A 22,708-nucleotide genomic window follows, 5' to 3' on the forward strand; every position below is an offset into this window, starting at 1 on the left:
CACGGAACCACCGAGCTTCTCCAGCACTCCTTCCATGCCCTCGCCTCTGCAAGAAGCTCCGAGACCTCATGGCAGCCGCCGATCCGGATAAGCTCGACCTCGCCAAGGCCGCGCAGTTCCACTCCATGATCCTGAGCCTCTGCGACGAGCACGACCTCGCCGGCATCGACGCCGTAGACGAGGAGCTCCGGTGGGTGAGGGAGAGCGGCGACAGGTTGAGGAGCGAAGCAATGAAGGTTCTGGAGAGGGGAATGGAAGGGTTGAACCAGGAAGAGGTTGGAACTGGGTTGTAGGTTTTCTATAATTTGGGTGAATTGAAGGGTAATTAGATTTAGGTTTTATTTTTTAGGAAATGAGTTGGAAAATAAAATAAAAATATTAAATGGTGTTTAAAAAAATTATAAAAGCCATGTGGAAAAAAAGTTTAAGACACATCAGCAGCTGGCACACTTTGGCCTTAATTGAATTAAAAAAAATTTCTTAGGGACCCAATTTGATGCAAAAATTTTACAGGTCCTGAAACTGATTCCCTTTACAATTTCAGGGACCTTCTGATGTATTAAGCCTTCTTTCAAAAAAAAATATAATTTATAAACCTAGAAGCTAGTCCTGAATGAAGAAGAAGTAGTAATCGCATTCAATAAAAAAAAGTACTAAATCGTGGGGCACCCTTTTTTTCAAAAACGAAGTTATGGAGGCAGTGGGCGCAATAAATACTGAGCTATACAATTTTGTGATATTTTATTGTGTACCCAAAAAATTGATAGATTATTAATGAACATTGAAATTCATGTGGGGCAATTGCCCTTACTTTGTCTTACGTGCATCCATCATTGGTCAACATAATATCTTCTCATACACAAATTGTGTATTGTTCCTACTTAATACTCCGGATAAAGAAGTACATATAGAAAAGTAGTATTATTTATTTTTATATTTTACCTCTAATGTGTATTTTATTTTTCCTCATCTATTACTCCTAAAAGGTATGATTAGGAAAAACATCATTTAATACTCTCTTGAAATAGTTAGTAAACAGATATATAAAAAAAACAAAATTTCTTCAAAGTTGACTATTAATAAGGAACATGGGTAGTATCTTATACTTTTTTATGCGGCCACTCTTCTATTTCAACATTCTAATTTCCACTACTCTAACTTTTTTTCTCATATTGTAGCCCAACATTCAGTACCATAAAGTGTATATGAGGTTTTACAACAGTTCAGTAAGACTTTCCTTTGAGCTTGATAGATGCTTTGAGTCACAAATGACCTTGGTGTGTTCTCCAGTTTAACCACCAAATGCGATATGTAACATCTTTGTCAATTTCCTCATTATTTTGTATAACCAATCCAAGGCATTTAAATTGTGAAACTTGTGGTATGATCTCATTTTCATTTCTTACTTCCTACATCACTCTTCCACACTAAGATTGTAACAATAGTTGGAGGAGGTGTAAGAAAGCGTGGTATGCATAATTCAAAATATTGAAACTGAAGCCAAATGAGTTATATTGTATCGAAAGCAATGCTACGATACTCGGTTTCCGTATTGGATCAAGAGACTACATGCACTTTCTTTGATGTCAAGGAAATCAACATTTTGCCTAAATTGACACACTTTATTAACACAAAATGCTATGTTAAGCTGAAGAGCACCGACAATTGACGTACAAAGTCATGAATCATGAGAGTTGAAACTGAAGCCAAATGGGTTATATTGTATCAAAAGCAATGCTACGATACTCGGCTTCCGTATTGGATCAAGAGACTACAACCACTTTCTTTGCTGTCAAGAAAATCAGTTGCTTAAATTGGCACACTTTATTAACACAAAATGCTATGTCAGGATGAAGAGCACCGACAATTGATTTATAAAGCCATGAATCATGAGAGTTGAAACTGAAGCCAAATGAGTTCTATTGTATCGAAAGCAATGCTAGGATACTCCGCTTCTTTATCGGACCAAGAGACTACAACCACTTTCTCTGCTGTCAAGGAAATCAAAGTTTTGCCTAAATTGACACACTTTATTAACACAAAATGCTATGTCAGGTTGAAGAGCACCGATAGTTAATTTATAAAGCCATGAATCATGAGAGTTGAAACTGAAGCCAAATGAGTTATATTGTATCGAAAGCAATGCTACGATACTCGGCTTCCGTATTGGATCAGGAGACTACAACCACTTTCTCTGCTGTCAAGGAATTCATAGTTTTGCCTAAATTGACACACTTTATTAACACAAAATGTTATGTTAGATTGAAGAGCACCGACATTTGACATACAAAGTCATGAATCATGAGAGTAGAAGCAGACTTACAATGTTTCATAAGAAAGTAATGTAACTCGCCCAAGTCCTTTATTGGAAAAACACTATGCAATCCTAAATAAAAGAACAAATGAGTTAAGAAGAAGAGAGGAGGATTGTTATATCCCAACATAAAGCATAAGAACAATAGTTATACGGGGAGTAAGCCTATGAGAGAGAGAGATGAATCACACTTACTCACTTAGCATCTGAAAAATCAAAATGAGCTAATATAAAGTTTTTTTTTATCCAAAGTTGATATAAAGTTGTGTTTATCAAACCAACCATGATGATCCCATTGTTAACCATAAAAAGCCTTTCAAAGCTCGTATGAAGACCTCTTATTCTAAGTCTCCATTTTGGAAGGCTTGGTAGAAGTCAAATGGCCTTATTAGTCATCCTTTGGATAGAGCAATAGTAAAAAAAATTATAATCATGCTATAGGCTTTACAACTAGGCTGAAAGTTTCCTTGCCAATGAAGCCCTTAGCAATAAGAGGGACTATAATCTATAGACTTGGTGATGGATTGATGCTACCATTAGAATGGATATTGGTCTCGAAAAGACGAAAACAAATGTAAATTGGACTCCACATATTTCTATGTAACATTTTCCATGAAACTTGAAACATCCATCATTGATTTTGGAGGTGACGTGTTTGGTTAGGATATGGAAGAAACAATTTATTGTATTTTTATTTTAATAAGGTAGAATAAAATTGAAGTGTGAATTGTATTGTATTATCCAAAACGCAAAGCAGAGAAAGCATGGCGAACACAACCTCATCACCACCGTCTCTGCAACCACTGTTCCCGCTATCTTCCTCCAAACCTCATCCTCATCATCTCCACAAGCCTTTCCTCCACTTCACCACCCGAGCCACCGGATCCGAAACACCACCCTCCGATTCCGACAACGAACCACCCGCGCCCGCTGCCGATGACGACTTCGACGGCCGCATCAACCAAATCCGCCTCCGTTACCGGAGCGGGACGGGGAAGAAGGCGGAGATACGAAAAGGCAGGAAGTCAAAGAAGGGGACGACGGCGGCCAGCGTGTACTTGCCGCCGGTGCCACTGAAAGAAGCGGTTTCCGACGGGTTGAAGGTGGAGCTGGGGTTCAGCGAGTACAGTGAGCGGTTGAACGGACGCATTGCGATCCTTGGTTTGACGGCGTTGTTGCTGGTGGAGCTGGCGACGGGGAAGGGTGTGATCAACTACCACACACCGTCGATAATCCTTATCCAGGTGTATTTTGTGGCTGCAGTTTGTGCAATCTATGTCAAGCTTCAGAAGGAGAAGATCAGTGTTTGGCCTGATTCTTCAACCAACCAGTGATTTTTCATGTGTTTCTTGTTAATTATAAATTAATTAACTTTGTTGAGCTTCAATGCACACATTGAAAATGTACCCATGTTCCTGTTCAAAGCTATATAATTGCATTTTCTTATGGAAGTTAGCTTTTGCTTCTTTTAGAAAATTGTCTCTTTAATACTTTTTTAATCTCAATCATTTCATTTGTTATCTTAAAGTCTGTTATTAGGAGTAATCACTAATTGACTCGTAATTAAAACTCAAAGGGAATAGATGAAATCAATAATTCACTAACTAAATTGAAAATGTTATTAAAATAAACTTAAAAAGGTTGTAAGTAAATTACAAAGTTTTGATCAAGCACAGGTATAAATAAGATAAAAATATATAAGCTCTTCTGAATACAATGCTGCAGACTTGAAATGGGTTGTTTGTGTGAAATGAAATTTTTGGTACAACGTGTAAAATGAAATGTAATTATTAGTTTTCAGAATTTAGTTAGCTACATATCCTATTAAAAAATAAACCAAGAACATAAGAGATTAATATTCTAAGTCCTTTTTATTACTTATCTTCATAACTAAATTTTACATTGCATCTATAGTTCAGGCATTCGCCACCAAGCGGCGTGTAGATGAACTAGCACGAAATTGTTCTAAATACCAGGTTCTAGTCCTAAAATTCACTACGGAAGTGTAGATGAACTAGCACGAAATTGTTCTAAATACCAGGTTCTAGTCCTAAAATTCACTACGGAAGAATGGTAACAACTCGGTGCAAAGAAATTGTATTTATATGGCAATATTTATTAGATCATTAGACAGCTTCAAAAAATATTCTTTTATTTTCTTTCATATTGTGTATGCCACTTCACTAATCCAAGATTTGAGGCTAGGTTAAGGGGCAATGTTCAGACAACATTTTTTCTGGCCTTTTGCATGCAATATAACCTACAAATACAACACATCAAGGGCTGCTACATTTTCTGCCCACTTTCCTGAATGATGATCTTTCACTATTGTAACTCAAAAAACAATCAACTTGGCTATAAAGGTGCCTTTGCTAAAAAATCATTAACGGCGAGATTGGCGTCTCCGTGAGCCACAGCATCCTCTGGCTCCGGCATAAACAAACTAGATGATGAAACCTGCAAATACAAACATTCCTTGTGAATTCATCCAGCAATCATAATATCATACATCACTGTATTAACTTGATCAGGTTAAGAAACACTTTCAAAGTTGATGAGTGATGATTCAGCAAATCAAATGCTATATAGCTAGTGTTGATAATGATGATTCAGTAAATCAAATGCTATAAAACTTATTGTTGAGTATTTCAGGATGGGAACAAAACTACTGATTCAATTAGCACCTAAAGGACAGCAAATATAAAGGGAAGAGATATACCTTTGTATCAACCAGTATGTCTTTGTTATTATCAGTCATTATGCTGGCACCGTGTGCTTTCAACCATTCCAAACACTCCTCAAAAGCTTCTGTGTCTTTCTCATCACTTCCTCCATTTGCGACTGCGGAAGTTGAGAATCCAAGAACATGAGAAATGTATGAAACAGGTACAGTTGGGCGATATGACCGGCACATGCAGCTCACAGCTTTGTAACGCATCTTTTCAACGTAAAGATCTGCGGAAATTAGAAAAGACATTTCAGTTATACCCCTAGAGATAAATGTTACAACAAGCCACATGGGAAAAAGAGTTAATCGCAAATGCTCACCCATAAGGCAAGTGTTCAAGTTAGGAGCTTCTTTGTACAGTCTAAAAAATGCAACATAATTTCCCGAAGTTACAGCTGCACGAACAGCGAGAGCATGTTTTACAGCTTCATCCTTCTTAGCTTCATCAGATAACCTAGCATCAATGGCATTGCACGTTCGAATCAGAGGCATCCCATGATTAATAATTGATAAAAAGATGACAATAATTCCTTTACTAGTAAATTTTAATAACAAAGATGGTAATAATGGAATTGATAATAGCACAAAATTCTGATAGGTGAACTACTTTATAGTGTTCTACCAAAAATTGAGATAAAGAAGAATCATTTTAGCACACAAGCATGAGGCTAACCTTGTCATTGATGATAGGAGATCTCTATTATTATTCGAATGCATTATAACACAAAGCAAGTTGTAAGCGGCAAATTCCATGTAGGAACCCTCAATCCCATCCGCATAAAGAGCTGTTAACTGAGATTGACACTGAAATCACACAAACGGCGTCAATATCTAAACTTCAAATTCAATAACAAGTGGAATAAAATCCTTAATCATTCCCATTTCCAAAACAAGCAAAACCGTACGTCACTTTGTTTGCTGATTTAAATTCATAATTAACTTCTCATCTGCCTCGTTACTTAATTCATTGATCAGCTTTGATCTTAATATGGTTTGCAGGTTAAAACACACATCCACACAAAAACACGACAAGAAAATTGGCTACTATGCAAATTGTCTAACTGTCAATGTGGAGACACTGTTCAGTATAATTCAACATGTAGAATGACTCATAACTAGAAAACCTCTATGACTATGAATGGAATATATTAATCACTGATCTTAGAAGGAAAAATGACAGAACATAACCAGTAAAACCAACAGCAGCAAAAAAGTTAGCCGAAGCATAAAATGATGTAATACATTGTAATTTCTTCAAATAATATATATAACAAACCTGATTATACTCAGAAAGATCCCCGGCTTCCATTGCAAATCGGGCATGAGTTTCATACACCTGAAACATTATTTCAACAGTTAGCAGGTGCACAAAAGGTGGAGAATATAATGTAGACAGAGCATGCAACAACCACTACATATAGTAAATTCAATATCTTTAAATACAGAACCAATCATGTAACTCCCAAGTCCCAACCATGAGTCGGTCAAATGGAATCATATACATTAAACAGTTAATAAAAGGATAGGAGAAGCTTTAATTGTATCACTTAAGTTATATAGGAGTTCATTTTAATATACTTTGCTGAATATATTAAAATGAACTAAATAGGAAAAAGATATGGACTGCTTTCACAATAATAGCTCTTTCATACGGATAAGGAAATTTTGAATGTAAAAAGGTTCCCAAACAATTAACAAGCAACGTAGTCAAAGACATGCACAGAAACCATTCAACTGAGAAATATTATGAATATGGAGACTCAGTAAATCACTGATAGAATAATATCCCTCAGAATGATCAAGACTCTTAATACCTTGACTGTTAACTGGTTGCGTATTCGTTGCACAGTTAGATCTTGACGAATAGACTTCAACTGGTCACATTTATAAAGGTAATTCTTTTGGGAATTTTGAACCATCAAAAGGGCTTTTTCAAGAACCTCCTCAGGTCTTACCTGTAAGTTAAGAACATTCTTAATATTAATATTTAAGGAGGGGGAAGGAAAAGAGAATGTCATTTAAATTCCTCAGAGGAGTTATTACAGTGGCAGGATCAGGTGCAGAAGTTAGGCGTAGATAACGCTTTTCAATTTCTTGACAAGCACCCTTCACAGTAAGAGCATCCCAGTCAATGTCCTCAACAGCTTTGCTGACACCATCTTCAAAACTTTTGCTCAAAACCAAGGCACTAGCCCTTCTACTGTACAAGTTCCCAGCTCCAGCATTTTTTCTCCTGAAATGATTATTTTCTGTTCGATGCCCTTGTCCTAAATCAAAACGCTTGGAACGATTTTCACGTCTCTTCTTTTCCTCTGGTGTATCACTGAACGCCATTGCAGCCGAATAGTATGCCGTCAAACTTTGCTCCTTATCACTACCACTAGATGCATCACCATTTTCATGAGCAATAGAAGCATCAGTAAGACGCTGCTTCTTAAATGGCCTTTGGGGAGCCTTACTAGAAGTTCTCTGTATAAATGGAGAAAATTTAGTATTCCTCAAGTCGTCCTCCTTGCTCTCTTTGTTTTCCATTACCACCTGCATGCCATTTATTTAGGCCAATGAGACCAATATTCTGTGTAACTTAATTAGACTTAAACATCTCACTGTCAACATAACTGTACTTAAAAAGCACTTCTATCAGGAAAAAAAGGGGTATATAGAGCACAAAAAAGGCCATCCAAACAGAATAAGGCAGATACAAAAGTAAATCCATGTAACCTTGTTTTTCACGTGAACAAGACTAGCGAACTAAAGACACAACATAGAATAACTGTTATGCTATCTGTCAACAGTAACATGTCTTAAAGAATATTAAAAATTTAAACTATCCAGATAGATAAAATATAACATAAAGAGAACTGAAAGGCTTCCAGCCAAACAAAATACTCCCTGTTTTATATAAGACAAGCAAACAGTGCATTAATAAAATTCAGTTGGTAAGAGACTAATATCCCATTCATTGAAGCTATCCCATAAATTGCAGAAAATTCACAAAGTAAGAATAAAAATGAAGACCAATATATAGCACGTGAACCCAAGTGACAAAAAAAATAGAAAAGATTGCAATATTTTTAGTTAAAAAGAAAGCAAAGAATTATTGGGACTAGGAACTAGGCAATCCTACACAACAATATTATACTGCAATCAGAAATCTAATTCTATCACTTTACATTCAAATGACAATACATGTAACAGGCAATTATGACCAGTAAATATGCAGATCATACATAGTAAATATAATTGATCATGAATATGAAATGGAGCTCATAAGATGATGAAAAGCATGACATGAAGTAAAACCAATTATAAGAAAATAGGGGGGGAAATAGGACGAATTCCGCTAACAATTGATTAAAATAATGAAACAAAAATAACACCAGATGGAACCTTCAAAATCCCTAACTAAACCTATAAATACCTTTCTGTCCTTTACATTAGGTACCCAGGCACTGTACTTTACAGTATCATTACTGATTGAGACTGGATTGTCAACTGGCTTCTCCTCTGGTAATGGCTCCCACCTACTTTTAGATCGTCTAGGACTTCTTTTATGGGTCGAAGACAGTACACTACTGCATGAATTGATACCCCAAATAATAGTTAAAATATAATAATAGCATTAACTAGATAAGAATATTTGACCATCATCAGCATGATAATGATATATATTAACATTCATGGATCAGATAGATATGAAAATCACAAATACAGTCCATGACACAGGTAAGAATACACTACAAATACAAGATACAGACAATTCTTGAGCATTAGCCAAGCTCATTCAAAAATAAATTCATCAACCAGTCTGTGCAATTGCATACTCAAATATTAAAAACGAGAACTCTACTTAGATTCTAAAATCACAATCTTATTGTAGGTTCTTACTGTGTACTTGTTGTATATACTCCGGTTAAAGTTTTTGGAGAAAGGAACACTATTGATCAAACTTAAAAAAATTATTGAAAACCGAAGCACCGGAAGTTTTCAGACTAATGCAAGAGAATGACAGACATATCAACACAAAAAACAAGAAGAAACAGAAGACATCATACTCTTTATTGACCACATCTGAATCTGGCATTGGGAAAAGTGGTTCCATATCCCAATTTCGTGTGCAAAGTGTGCCATCAGCTGTTGCCTTAGTGATCATCTGAAAAGGATGTCAAGGAGTGTGATGTGATAATTGAAATAAACTGGCTAGCAAAATTATGCACAAGACCTAGATGTTTGATGCCAAAAAAGATAAATAAGAAGAAAAACTAGACAGTGCCTAAAATCAACTGTTAATTATGTAAACGTGTCTTTTTCTAATGCATTTATATTTATATATGTCAACTACCACTGGCCACTATCTCTAACTGGATGCTACGCATGTTCACTTCTTCTCAAATCTCAATATCTCTGAAGGTAATTTAACAAAATTAAGGCAAATCATACAATTATAAAATAGTTTAGTTTCCCATCAGAATAAAGCATAGAAAATTAGAAAGGAAAGGGAAAACAAAATATAGCCAGAACATGAATATAAGAATACTAAGTGTCATGAATAAACTGTTCCAAAAGTTTGGGTGAAGGCACGCGAATAATTTTGTAATATATTTCTAGTATTTCGCTCATGTAATAGCCCTATGGACTTAAAGCGTGAACAATGCATAGGTCAACCTACCTAATTCAACTTTTTACAGGATCCATCTGTATACCACTTGATCGTAAAGGCTTTGTTACCATGCTATGATAATGAACCAACTACCCCAAAAGATTAAGTATCTAAGCTATAGAGTGAATGCATGCCAATGGTTTTATATTTATGTTTCTAACACTAAGTACATATAACAAGCTGACAGATATAATATACTAATAGATTTACTTATACAATATAAAAGTAAAACTTACCTCTTTCATGACAGCCTGGCATGCTTTCATTTGTTTATCATCTTTACAGCGAGTTAAAGCCCTTTCAACATAGCCACGCAACGACTTGGGAAACATACCGGGCTGCAAGTAAGAATAGTTCCATAAATATTAAAGATGAATATAAATCCATCATCATTTGGTTGCTATACCAACTTGCTCTATGAAACAAACGTGCATTTAATCAATTCCTGAAAAACGTATACTATTGATCCAAAATATCATATTCCTGAAAAACCTCTGCATGAAAAATATTCCAAAATAAGGTTCTTTACCATTTTAGCCAGTGACTAGTTTTACAAACAAGACAACAGTAAGCAAGCATGTTGATAAAAAAAATCGGTCTTTTAGAGGGAGCATCCCTCATATATTTAAGAGTTAGATAGATTTTCTATGTCGGTGTGTTTATTTGTTCTAGTTTTTCTTTCCCCTTATAGGCTAAGGAGTAATTTTATCTAAACTGTCACAATTATCTTCACTTCATCCTTTATTTCAAAACAACCTACCCAAACTTTATTAATTTCAAACATAATTGATTTTGACAAAATGTCGTGTTTTCAATTTTTCATTTCCTGTTTTGACAAACAATTGCCAAAAAACAACCTTTTTTTTACTTTATTTCATGTTTTCAAGTATTTGTATAGGAAATGGCGAAACCAAAAAAATGTCACTTTTACTGGTTCCTACACGAATATTTGAAAACAAAAAATAAATAAAGCAAGATGGCATTGAAATAGTTATTAGTAAAAGTGGGAGTAAAAATATAAAAGTTTTTCTCAAACCAATCAAAACCCTTGGTTTCTATCAACTTCTAGTATGGTGATCTGTTCATGAATATTTGTTACCTTAGTGAAAAATGAAACAAATAAATTGTCAGGGTCATAACAAGTATGCAACATATAATGAAATAAGACCAGTAAATATTATTGTTAAATTCTCACCTTAAGTATAGAATTAGCAGCATCATTTGATGATATTTTCTCAGTTGACTTTGGCAATGAGACAGCAAGATAAGCAGGTTTTAGTGCTGTATTGGTTGTAGAGCTATCTTTTTCAATCTTGGGCTGTCCATATGTCAAATTTGAAGCAATTCGAGGATTTGTTGGAATCTGCATTTTGCTTACCCGTTTCGCATCTAAAGATGGAGCACTCTGTATGGGCGTCGAGACTACCTGTTGAGGGGGAGGGGGAAGAGGAGGAGGAGGAGGAAGGTACAAATTGGTCCCTTGAGAAGATACAGTCTTCTGTTGATCCTGAAAGTTATCATAAGAAGATTTTAAATCCAAAGGACTTTGATAGTTTGGTTGAATAGGATTAGTTTGGTGAATTTGAGAAGTTTGAGCCCCATGATTCCAGTAACCATCATGATCACCACTATTTATTGCAGCAGGCTGATCACCAAAAGAAACAAACACGAAGTTAATAAGTTAATTGAGACAGCAAAACTTCAAAATAACAAACCAACTGAATGCAACAATCTCGTGCCATTGAAGCCTAACAAGATTAGATATCCTACACATTAAAACGTAAATAGAATTGGGATACAGCAAACAGACCTAACACGAAGGAATAATTTTGTAATTCATATAAAGACAAAAACCATAACAAAAGCAACTTGACATTCATAAATAACAGTTTTTCAGTTCTTTCAAGTCAACAACTCTGAGTAGTGTGGGTTTCTCCGCACTATGTCAGAAAGTAATCTTCAAACCTGAAAAGAAGGCACAGCAGAAGCACTGGAGTCTTGCCTCCAATATGGTGGATATGATTGTTGAGGCTGGCTATTTGGAGTTGCATAACCACTAGTAGCTGCAGGAATAGGACCGCCAAAGGTGGATGAACTTGTGACAGACAAATTCTCTGTCCCTGGTGCACAGCTGACTTCTGTTTGGTTGTAATAGTCGGCCCACGGATTTTGTTGTTGTTGCTGATACTGAACTGAAGTAGTTGCAGCACCAGAGCTATTGGAATCTGGGGTATAATTTGTATGTGGATGAGAAGCATAACTTGAATAGCTTCCATTGTTCCACGGTGGCGCTTGATTTGCATATCCAGTGCTGTTTTGGTAAACTCCAGTAGTCTGATAATCAGCAGGAGCAGGATTGTAAAAAGTGCTTGAATAATTTGCAGATCCAGCATAAGACCCAGTATTCTGAAAGGAGGAAATAGGCTGATAAGGAGCACCTGTATTTTGATATGCTCCTACAGGCTGTGAATAGGTTTGATTAGGTTGCTGCTGATAGTTGTTATAGTATCCTGTGTATCCCGCGCTGCCATAACCATATGGATTAGAAGAACTTGGGTATGATGTGTATGCATTGTAATCTTGGGGTACATTAGCTGTTCCCAAATTTGATGAATTACCGGCAACTGATGATACATTTTGACCATCTTGAATGCTTCTTCCAGGCGGCTGCGGATGCTGATCATACTGATAGGTTGGATTAGAATAACCTCCATTCGCTGTAGAGCTTTGAACGGCCCACGATACAGCTTGAGACCCTGGCGTAGTGGGAGCGTATGAAGGTGGCTGATTTTGGCCAGGATCGAAATGACGATTCTACAGAAGAAAGAGATGTGGGTTATGCATTTAAATCATGATGAAGATGCAGAGAAAAAAAAAACCAATCAAAGATTACACAATATAACCCTATGCCGGGCCGGATACATTTATACCATACCGGGGGGAAATTGCCCCTACAAGAGTTATATTTCCTTAACATTATATATATAATGTATGAATTGCCCCCATAAAAAAAATTATATTTTAACACTACATGTTTAGCTATATGCTTTGAGGAGTGCTATCAACACACTTATTGAAAAACACTAACTATCATCCTTATATGATTGATTTACTTGAGAAAATTTGGTTGACCTTTTATAACACTAATCATATGGAGTGTATTGAAATATCCGTTTAAAAGAGTACGTTGGTAGTATTTCCCGTGTGCTATATGTTGCTCAAATTTCTGAATCTGTCGCTAACCCTATGTTTATTGAGTGACATAAAGATAGATAGTGCTAGATATTCATTACGCGACTACATCGTCTATACGGGGACGGAGATTTCTCCAGAAAATATTTATGAGCTGTTCAAAATAATAAGTGTGGCACTCAGTTACAAATGGATCACAAGTAATTAAGAAAAAATGCAAGGTTTAGATATAGATTGATTAATTAACATTAGTCCATTACATCTTCAAGCTCATATTATCATAGTGAACAACAATAGTACTTGATTCACAAACTCCACATGAACTTAAGTATCTTATAATAAGAAAACATGACATGAACATGCTTCATAGATTACCTCGAATTGATGGGGCTGCGCGGGAACTAAGGTCTCAGTATTAGTTCCTTCATTCGCCATCTCTCAAACAACCTGATTCAACAACAGAAACAAAAACATGAACTTCAATTCACATAAATCCGACAAAAACCCTAATTAGTTGACAACAAATCGGAACAGCACAAACCTTCAAAAAGCTCAGAAAAGCAATGGGGGAATCCTTTGCGGCAGAATCAGATACGGATCGGAAGAGCGAGAAAAACGAAATTGGAAAAATACACGAAAACAAAAAAACAGAAAGAAAACAAATAGCAAGATATGTATGATGATGACGCTATTAAGAAATTGAAAAAAGTAACGAAGGTGATGAAATTTGCTGTAAAACGCGAAAAGGGGTTATTGGCGAAAACGCAACAGAGGGATTGGGATTGGGAATGGAAATTTGGTTTTGTTGTATTGAGGCTGTGACATGAGATGAGAAAATAAGGAGGAAGAAATAGTTATAGAAGGAGCAGTGTATAGAGAGAGGTGGGTCCTCAAGATAGGATAATTCTTTTTTGGCAAAGATGATAGATTAATATTTTTTTGGTACAAATAGTAATACCCTTAATAATAATTATGAAAAAAAAATGAAAACATGGATAATATTGTGAGCTTTTGGGGAGAAGCGTCTTCTGCAAGGAAGATTCACTAGGTGAATTGATTTAGTTTTTGTCTGTTTGTTTTAATCTGGAAATCGAATCAAACATGTAGTTTGAAGAGTAGCATTTGTTTAAATATATAACTTAATTTATCATGTTGCAAGATGAAGAAGGCAATTGGATTTGAGACTTGAGCCGCTTGAGAACGTGGCCACGATGTTTTATAACTGTTTATATTCAGAGGAGGGTGTTGAAGTTCCTCTTTGCTTATCGGGTTGATTCCTCATATGCATGAAGACCAATTGGGTTTGCTAGGAAGGCAAGTGTCGATTGCAGAAACCAGTTGAGCAGTCTTTAGCATCGGTGCCTATAAAGCCCTATGGAAGGATGAGATCCGATCACGGCTGTATCAAAGTCAGTGGAATGTCTTATGAGCTAGGTTAAATAGGTTTTCTCAATCCAAGCTTTAGAGAAAGCTTGAATGACACCTTGATTAAGCTTATCCCCAAAATGGATCAAGCCTCCATGTTAAAACAATTACGACCAATAAGTTCGTGGAATGTGGTGTACAAGGTAATTATGAAAATCCTTGCAATTAGGATGAGATGTGCGATGCAACATTTGATTGGGCCGCAAGCCCACAACAGCGTAGCTTTGTGCTCGATCGTTCATAAGATAGAGTCTGTTGGAGTTTTGTAAAAGATAATTTGGTGGATGTGGGTTTTCGAGACCCCTTGTTAGTTTAATGGAGCACGGTATCTCCTCTACTCGAGTGCAATTGCTTTGGAATAGTGAAGCTTTGGATCCTTTTTATCCTGAGAGACATCAGGCAAGGTGATCTTATTTCCCTTTTTTGGTTGTGTATGGAAAGATTTTCCCAAATTATCTTTACGACAATCAATTTTCGTTTATGGATACCAATTAAGATGTGTCGTGATGGCCTTGAGCTCTTCCATTTAGCTTTTGCGAATGATTTATTAACTCATTTTGCAGAGGCCAATATGGAGCATGTTGAAGTAATTAATTATTATCCTGATCTTTTTCGTGCAAGTTATGGTCAAAAAGTAAATAAAGATAATACAATAATCTTCTTTTCTAAGACTCTTCACGGTAATTTTGACAACAGATTAGTGATGAGTGGCTGATTCCTAGTGTTGTAGGGCTGACTCAGTATGATTGCGCAACGAATTGGGAAGGGCAGCTACACCAAAGTGAAAAGTGGTTAATTTCGTGGATTCTAGTGGACACGTGAAATATGGTTTGATATCCCAATTGGTGCATACTGATATATACAATAGAATTATTGCATTGCATCCTCCCTCTAAGTATCTTTAGTGAAGCCACATGAATTTCAACCAATAAATTAGAGTTTTAAAATGTGTTTGTAGAATTTCTCAAACAGCTAATGGATATCCATGTCACCTAAGTTAAATCCAAGTTATTCTTTTTTTTAACACATACAACATTTACAAGAGTTAATTATGTTTAAGAGAGAACAGTCACATTTTCATTTTCACAAACAAATTTTCCATATTCCTTAGATATCTTTATTTCTCTCTTTCATTTCTATCAAATTACTCAATTTGGGAAAAAAAGTTTCTTTAAGGTGAGAATGGGATCCATAACTAGATATGAAATAGATTAAGCTATTTTTATCAGTCATATTAAGCTCAATACATCTAGTACTGCCTGAGCCCGTGCCACCTTAATAGTAGCACAATTTTTTTTTGGTCGAACAACACTTACTCAAACACTCTCCAATTGATTGGTTGAATTTCATTTGAGTCTCATTAAATAAGAAGTGATACTCATATTTTTAGTGGATCCTACACTAATTCCACCCAATTAATGATCTACATGTTGAAAACGGAAAATTGTTGAGCCTGATAAAGAATAATGGAAATAAAAGTTCATATAAATAACTGATTCAACGCAAAAAAATTCTCCAGTAAAATAACATTAAATACCTAAATATGCCATGTAAAAGAGGTACAGAAAATATGGATGCAATTAGTCAAGATTTCATGCAAAAACCAGAGTCAGGGACACCTTATTACATGACTGGCCCCTGTTGGCTGTTATGAAATTAATAAAGAAATTGTATGCAGCTAGCAATAGAGTACATGGGGACCAACCCTAGAATACAAATAGTTGGCAATAAAACAACAATGATCAATGCCTTTTTGCTGGTCTCCATTGAACACTAAAAAGGAGAGAATCACTAGTTACCGAGTGATGGATAATCAGTACATGTGTGTCTGAACGCTGAAGACAAACAATTGGCAAACAATGCTTGTACTTTTTCGGAGCACCTAGAACCATAGCTAAGTAGGACAAATTGAGAGTACAGCGTGCCGTCCTTGAGTAACAAACTACTTCATACCATGTCAGTGAGATCTAACTAGACCAAAATTTCATGCCATACTACAATGTATCAAACTGACAACTTATTTCATATATTTGTTTGCATATACACTCACACCTTTTGTTTCCATCATGTACTGTTGTTAGACTGATTAACTACTCCATTTGTCCACTTAATGCTGCTTCCTCACCCTCAGGATCCAATTCTTGTTCCACACCTTTGACCTGTAAAAGCAACAAGCAGCATTTAGAAAATGTTATCATCAAGATATAATCAAAAGACTTAGTGGCACTTTTGGTTCCTATTGTTTTGCAACTGCGTAAATACTAAATAGTACCACAAATGCGTGATTTTAGTCATTTTAGGTTCATTTGCTCCAATCAAATCCCCTTAGTGGACCCCACATGGATTTTGACCAATCATTTTGATTAGTCATTTTAGTTTCATTTGCTCCAATGGAATCCCCTTACTTTCAACCAATCAAAGGGAGGGTGTTAGAAAAAAGTGTCAAAGAGAGTGTTGCTAGCACTACTCATCAATACAATATTCAATATCCTAGAGAATACATGTTAAAAGATACTGCATACCATGATAAATAGGTATATGTATTAATGTAGAACAAATAGGAAATTTAATCCAAAGGTGTACAATTAGCAAATGTTAAAAGTTAATTGGTCCCCAGCTAGTATTATGCACTCAAAATTAACTCAGGAATAAGAATAGGAAAGGCGGACTGCTTTAGTGCTGAAGGAAGATAATGCCTAAGATTTTAATTCTGTAACAATAAATATCTACATGGAAACAAGAAACACATTAGTCAAATCCCAAAAAGATATGCCAAACTTGTTACCTCAGGTACATAATGCATCAGCATATTTTCGATGCCGGATTTTAGAGTAACTGATGAACTCGGGCAGCCACTACATGCTCCTTGCATTTGAAGTTTCACTATTCCGGTATCTCTAGAGAAAACCACAATAAAAACAACTCGGTAAACAGAGTCATTCTATAATGCATAAATATTTTTCATTAAGCTTTGATGAAAGTGATTTAAAACCAAAATAAAAGAAGAACTCACGGGTCAAAGCCTCTATATACAATGTCCCCACCATCATCTTGCACAGCTGGTCGAATACGGGTTTCCAGCAACTCCTTGATCATCGCAACTATTTCAGAATCATCCTATATGGAAACATAAATACTTCAGAATTAGTTTCGACCTCTCAAAAGTAGTGGAGGAGATACGCTCATGTACACCATAAGTAAGACAAGTCTCACACTCTGGGTACTTGGATCATTAACAAATCTCTTGAGAATTTAGTCTATGTCAAGACCCCAAAAGCTAGATTAGATGTATGAATTGCCCTACTTTCTATATGATTTTTTTTATCACATCTCCGGTCAATGTAAGACCTAAACATACCCGCCTCACATCCAAGGCTAGACATCTGAAGTGTGGACACTGTAGGTCAAATTAACTTCATCAATTTCTCCTAGAATAATCATGTACAAGATTGATTTCATTAATTTTTCTTGGAAAAACCATGGGCCAAGTTGATTATTGAACTTTGAACTTCTATTGGTGGCCCATCATGGGTAGTCCAATAACAAAATAGATCTAAGGATAGACTCTAGAGAATTTGGGCTAAGCCTAACTCTAACCCAAAAGTTAGCTTAAAGGTAAGGATTGTCCTACCTTTTATAAAGACTTCTTTGACCAAATCTCTAGTCAATGTGAGACTTTAACAAAGTCTAAAAAAGGTTAAGGAGAAAACTAGGAGAAGGGAATTGAGAGACACAAGAGAAGAGATTGCCAACCGTGTTGTTTGAATTGATGTGCTCTGGTATGTTCACACCAATTCTATATTTGAGAAACTATTCCCATCTTGGTTACATAAAGGATGACAGTGTTGTATGGATGGATCCCGACCAAGAGAAACATAAATTGGAATAAAATAAAAAATTACAGGAGTAGTGACGAGCATGAAACACGAGTCTCTTGCAGTGCTGAATGCATGAATGTAAATAACTAAGCTTATGGCATACCAGAACGACAGAACCAGCAGTATGGTATAAAAATCAATTTGTGAGATTGAAACAAAGCTATTCTATATTAAAAATTGTAAAAAATTATGCATCTGTTTTTCAGTTTTGGACCCAGTTGGGCTATTCCATTGGGTGTTCGATGTCTGACTTTCGAGACCAAGTAAGCCTCTTAAATGGAAGTGGAACTGTGTGATAGTATGGAGCATGGACTAAGGGATATCAACTCTATTAAACTGGGTGTGAGATTGTGCGCTGTGAGTCTAATCATCTTTAGGTTGATGGCTGCAGAGCATGAGCCATCTGATGTGATTACTTCATTGGAAATTCTAAGCACAATAGAATTTTGAATATCCATGTCTTTGAATACATGAAATGGAATTCTAAATGTTATCATATGATAGGAAAGTCCTACACAATCTGGTATTGCTGGCTAACTCTATGTTACACATCATTGTGTTTGCAATAACCAATACTGAAATGATTACCATAAGGAAGATAATGATTACTGTAAATCTATCTACCATACATACATCTTTGATAGCAGTATCCATGGCAGCAGAAGTCTGAGAGTCCAAAAAGAGGGGCTGGCCGGAAGAGTAGAAGTCCATGATAGCGGCGAAGATTTCAGGCTTAAGGAATTCCCAGGAAGCATCTTCGGATTTGGTAACCGTGACGAAATCCGATCCAAAGAAGATACGAGTAATCCCTGCAACAGAGAAAGAGAATTAAACAATTATTATTATATGAAAGAATAGAGGAAGGTAAAGAGAAAGAGAAATGACAGAGAGTAGCAACCGTCGATGGCGAAGAGTGATTTAGCGAGGGGAGAATTCATGGCGGAACGAGGGTTGGGGAAGTCGGCGCTTCCAACTTCCATAACAGGCTTGCCAGGGTGAAACATGAGAGACAAGGGGTTTGGAGTCGACTGCGTTTGGATGAACATGGCTCTCCTTTGTCCGGTGGAGAATCGGAGAAATGGAAGAGGGGAGGCGGAGGAAGAGGAGAAAGCAGCAGCGGCATTGGGAGCGAGGAACGACGGCGTTGCGGCGGCGAGGCGGCGAGGTATGAAGACGAGAGAATTGTTGTTCCTCTTCGTCTCCGATTGTGCTAATCTTACCAATCGCCGAAGAACCCTACCACAACCACTGGTCATTGTTTCCGATTCGGTTCTGGTTTTAATTTCAATTGAGAATTGAGAACATATAGAAGAGGAAGAATGATGTGTTTTTTGTTTATCTTATAGAGAGAAATTTCGTCGCAGATTTATATGGTATTTGCGACGAAGAAATGCATCGCTAATATTCCGTCGCCACACTTACTAGGACTTTGTGACGGATCAATTGTTTCCGTTGCAAATTGGCTGACAAGGACATTGTGGTGGAACATTTTCCGTCGCAAAGTTGCCGGATTGGTTTTTGTGACAGATGTCTGTGCGTCGCAAATGGCTGACGAGGAATTTGTGACAAACTTTGTTCCGTAGCAACATGCCAATTTCTTCTCTCCAAACCAGTTTAGAGCCACAGCTTGAAACGGGTTCATAAGTCCTAATTATAAAACTACTTTCTTTTGGTTTGTTTTTATTTTTGAGATAAAAAAGCAACAATGATATATACACACCTCATTTTTTAAACACTTCATTTTCACTCATTTTTATTTCTATCTCTCTCCTTTTATTATCTATCACATCTCATACTTCCTCTCTCTTACTTTTTCTTTTCTTCCTATCTCTCTCCTCCTCCACCTCTCTACACCTCATTTTAGAGGTGTTAACATAACATTATTCATAAAAAAGTGAACAAAAGCACAAGCCCAAACGTACAACACTTTATCATCTAAGTGGGCTACCAGCCCAGGAATCCTCATATCAATATGTCGACAAACAATAACTAGGAAATATATACACAACCCGATCTTATAAAGAAACAAAATCATTGACATGAATTAACTTTTGTAATTAGATTAGTTGAAGGAGAATATCGTGTTTGAAAGAATTTATTAGAGCTTATCATATAACATAAATGATTGTGACGCAAGTATTTAGAAAAGTTCATGTAAATAGTATTCATACTATTTTTTGGGCAAACGCTTCGAGTCGGAAGGTGGACTTTTTGGGCAAACGATACGAGTCGGAAGGTGGACATTTTGGGCAAACGCTTCGAGTCGGAAGGTGGACTTTTTTGGGCAAACGCTTCGAGTCGGAAGGTGGACATTTTTGGAAAAAAACGCTTCGAGTCGGAAGGTGGACTTTTTTGGAAAAAACCGCTTCGAGTCGGAAGGTGGGTTTTTTTGGAAAAAACACTTCATTTTTTTTTTAGGGTTTCATTTTTTAATAAAAAAAAATTAAACCCTGAAAAAAATTGAAAACCCAAAAAAAAAACTGAAACCCTGAAAAAAATGTAACCACAAAAAAAAACTGAAACCACATAAAAAATGAAACCTCAAAAAAAAATTGAAACCCTGAAAAAAAATAGAAACGACAAAAAAAAACATCAAAAAAAATTTGAAACCCTAAAAAAAAAAATTGAAACCACAAAAAAAATCATATTTTTTTTTGTGGTTTCAGTTATTTTGTGGTTTCGTTTTTTTTTCAGGGTATATTTTTTTTTTTTGGATTTCCTTTTTTTTCCAGGGTTTCATTGTGGGGTTTCCTTTTTTTAGGGTTTCATTTTGGGGATTCATTTTTTTTTGTTGTTTCATTTTGTGGTTTCATTTTTTTTTTTGGGTTTCCTTTTCTTTAGGGTTTCATTTTGGGGTTTCATTTTGTTTTTAGGGTTTCATTTTTTTTTGTGGTTTCATTTTTTTTAGGGTTTCATTTTTTCCAGGGTTTCAGTTATTTTTGGGTTTTCATTTTTTTTCAGGGTTTAATTTTTTTTTGGGGTTTCCTTTTTTTTTCAGGGTTTCATTTTGGGGTTTCATTTTTTGTTGTTGTTTCATTTTGTGGGTTCATTTTTTTTTGGGGTTTCCTTTTTTTTAGGGTTTCATTTTGGGGTTTCATTTTTTTTTTGTGGTTTCATTTTGGGGTTTCAGTGTTTTTTTTGGGGGTTTCAGTGTTTTTTTTGTTGTTTCATTTTAGGGTTTCTTTTTTTTTGTGGTTTCAATTTTTTTTAGGGTTTCATTTTGTGGTTTTTTTTTCGGGGTTTTTGTTTTTCATTTTTTTATGTTTGAGAACTCCATAATACATTTTTATTTTAAATTACCATGAAAATGGTGCCCTTAGTAAACCGCTTTGTTTGGTTTGTCGCCATTGTTAACGTTTCATGTAATTCAACAAACCGTTTTTTTTCGTTTTTTTTTTCAGGGTTTCATTTTGGGGTTTCATTTTTTTTAGGGTTTCGTTTTTTTTTTGTGGTGATCCACAAAGCAATTACTGGAGGGTGTCACGCTGCCAGAACAAGGACTGATAGAAGATGGAGTCATGGAGGGCGTGAAAAACCAGATACACCGTGTTTTATATTAAAAACGAAAGTTTGTTAAAATTGCAATTTTGCCACCGTGTTTTTTATCAGAAGTAAAAAAACAAAGAACAAAAACAACTTTTTGTTGTTCTCTAAAATCTGTTTTAAAAACAGAAATATGAAAATTATTTTTAAATATAATCTTAGAAAACATCCATAACCTAACATATTTTATTGTTTTTTTACTTTTAAAAACGGAAAACTGTTTTTAAAAACAGTAATCAAACAGTCCCTTAGCTTTTTCAAAAACTAACACTACACAATAAGAAGAAAAAAGATAGACATATAAGATATCATAAGTAATAGGTTATAATAAGTCATGTTTTTTTTATAAGCATAATAAGTAATGTAATAGAAGTAGAATTGAGAGATAATAGTGGAAATTAAATGGAAGAGAAAATAAGATGTGAAGTGATAACTTTTTGTTTCAATAGGAACCACATACATAGATATACCAAACATTCATTATTCCATTTGAAAAGGAAATGCTTTTATTTACTAAAAAAAACAAATCTTGAGCAATTTTCTGTAGATGTTATAGTATTAGTTTTAAAGTAAGGTAGGGAAAGTATGAACATGTTAAAGTGTTAAAAATATTGTCAGCAAACTTCTGTGAATATTAATCAATAATTTCTGACTTGGTCGTGGAAGAGTGAGGTATGTCGCTGTGTATTTTTGATCCTTTTTGAAACTGTTTTTCCTCCCATCACCATTTCTATATGCTACCTAATTTCTCAATTTCTATTTTTTAATTATTATGGACTTGTGCGTGGAAGAGTGTTGAAAGAAAATAAAAGTAACTAATTTGATCTAAATAGTTTTCCTCCTAAGTACATTGATATTGAACACTGCATCAACTAAAGCAGCACACACTAAAAAAACACTATTGATATTTGTACGCAAAATTGAATCAATATATCAAATGATCTCATTTTTTTTTTTTTGAAAACCAA

The 22,708-nt window shown here is 35.5% G+C and overlaps 3 protein-coding genes across 3 annotated transcripts; 1 reads left to right on the forward strand and 2 right to left on the reverse strand.

The window, feature by feature from the left end:
• The first annotated feature begins 3,009 nt into the window (after positions 1-3,009).
• On the forward strand, positions 3,010-3,790 carry LOC130717968 (uncharacterized). Its single transcript, XM_057568385.1, has one exon. It carries the CDS (start codon positions 3,079-3,081, stop codon positions 3,646-3,648), a length of 570 nt encoding a protein of 189 aa, XP_057424368.1. The 5' UTR covers positions 3,010-3,078; the 3' UTR covers positions 3,649-3,790.
• Positions 3,791-4,449: 659 nt separating this feature from the next.
• LOC130716976 (SAC3 family protein A) lies at positions 4,450-13,736 on the reverse strand. Its single transcript, XM_057567046.1, has 14 exons — positions 13,436-13,736; positions 13,270-13,341; positions 11,668-12,516; positions 10,898-11,347; positions 9,939-10,040; positions 9,098-9,195; positions 8,464-8,617; positions 7,086-7,580; positions 6,857-6,997; positions 6,319-6,378; positions 5,716-5,846; positions 5,363-5,496; positions 5,034-5,269; positions 4,450-4,771 (listed from the first exon to the last, which is right to left on the reverse strand). The coding sequence occupies exons 2-14, from the start codon at positions 13,327-13,329 to the stop codon at positions 4,670-4,672; spliced, it is 3,012 nt and encodes a 1,003-aa protein (XP_057423029.1). The 5' UTR covers positions 13,330-13,341; positions 13,436-13,736; the 3' UTR covers positions 4,450-4,669.
• A 2,081-nt stretch (positions 13,737-15,817) lies between these two features.
• LOC130717675 (nifU-like protein 4, mitochondrial) lies at positions 15,818-19,529 on the reverse strand. The gene is made up of 5 exons (XM_057568010.1): positions 19,096-19,529; positions 18,831-19,006; positions 17,333-17,436; positions 17,105-17,216; positions 15,818-16,478 (listed from the first exon to the last, which is right to left on the reverse strand). Exons 1-5 carry the CDS (start codon positions 19,451-19,453, stop codon positions 16,410-16,412), a joined length of 819 nt encoding a protein of 272 aa, XP_057423993.1. The 5' UTR covers positions 19,454-19,529; the 3' UTR covers positions 15,818-16,409.
• Positions 19,530-22,708: the final 3,179 nt, after the last annotated feature.

The sequence above is a fragment of the Lotus japonicus genome, chromosome 5 (genome assembly GCF_012489685.1).
Source record: "Lotus japonicus ecotype B-129 chromosome 5, LjGifu_v1.2".
Taxonomy (NCBI): domain Eukaryota; kingdom Viridiplantae; phylum Streptophyta; class Magnoliopsida; order Fabales; family Fabaceae; genus Lotus; species Lotus japonicus.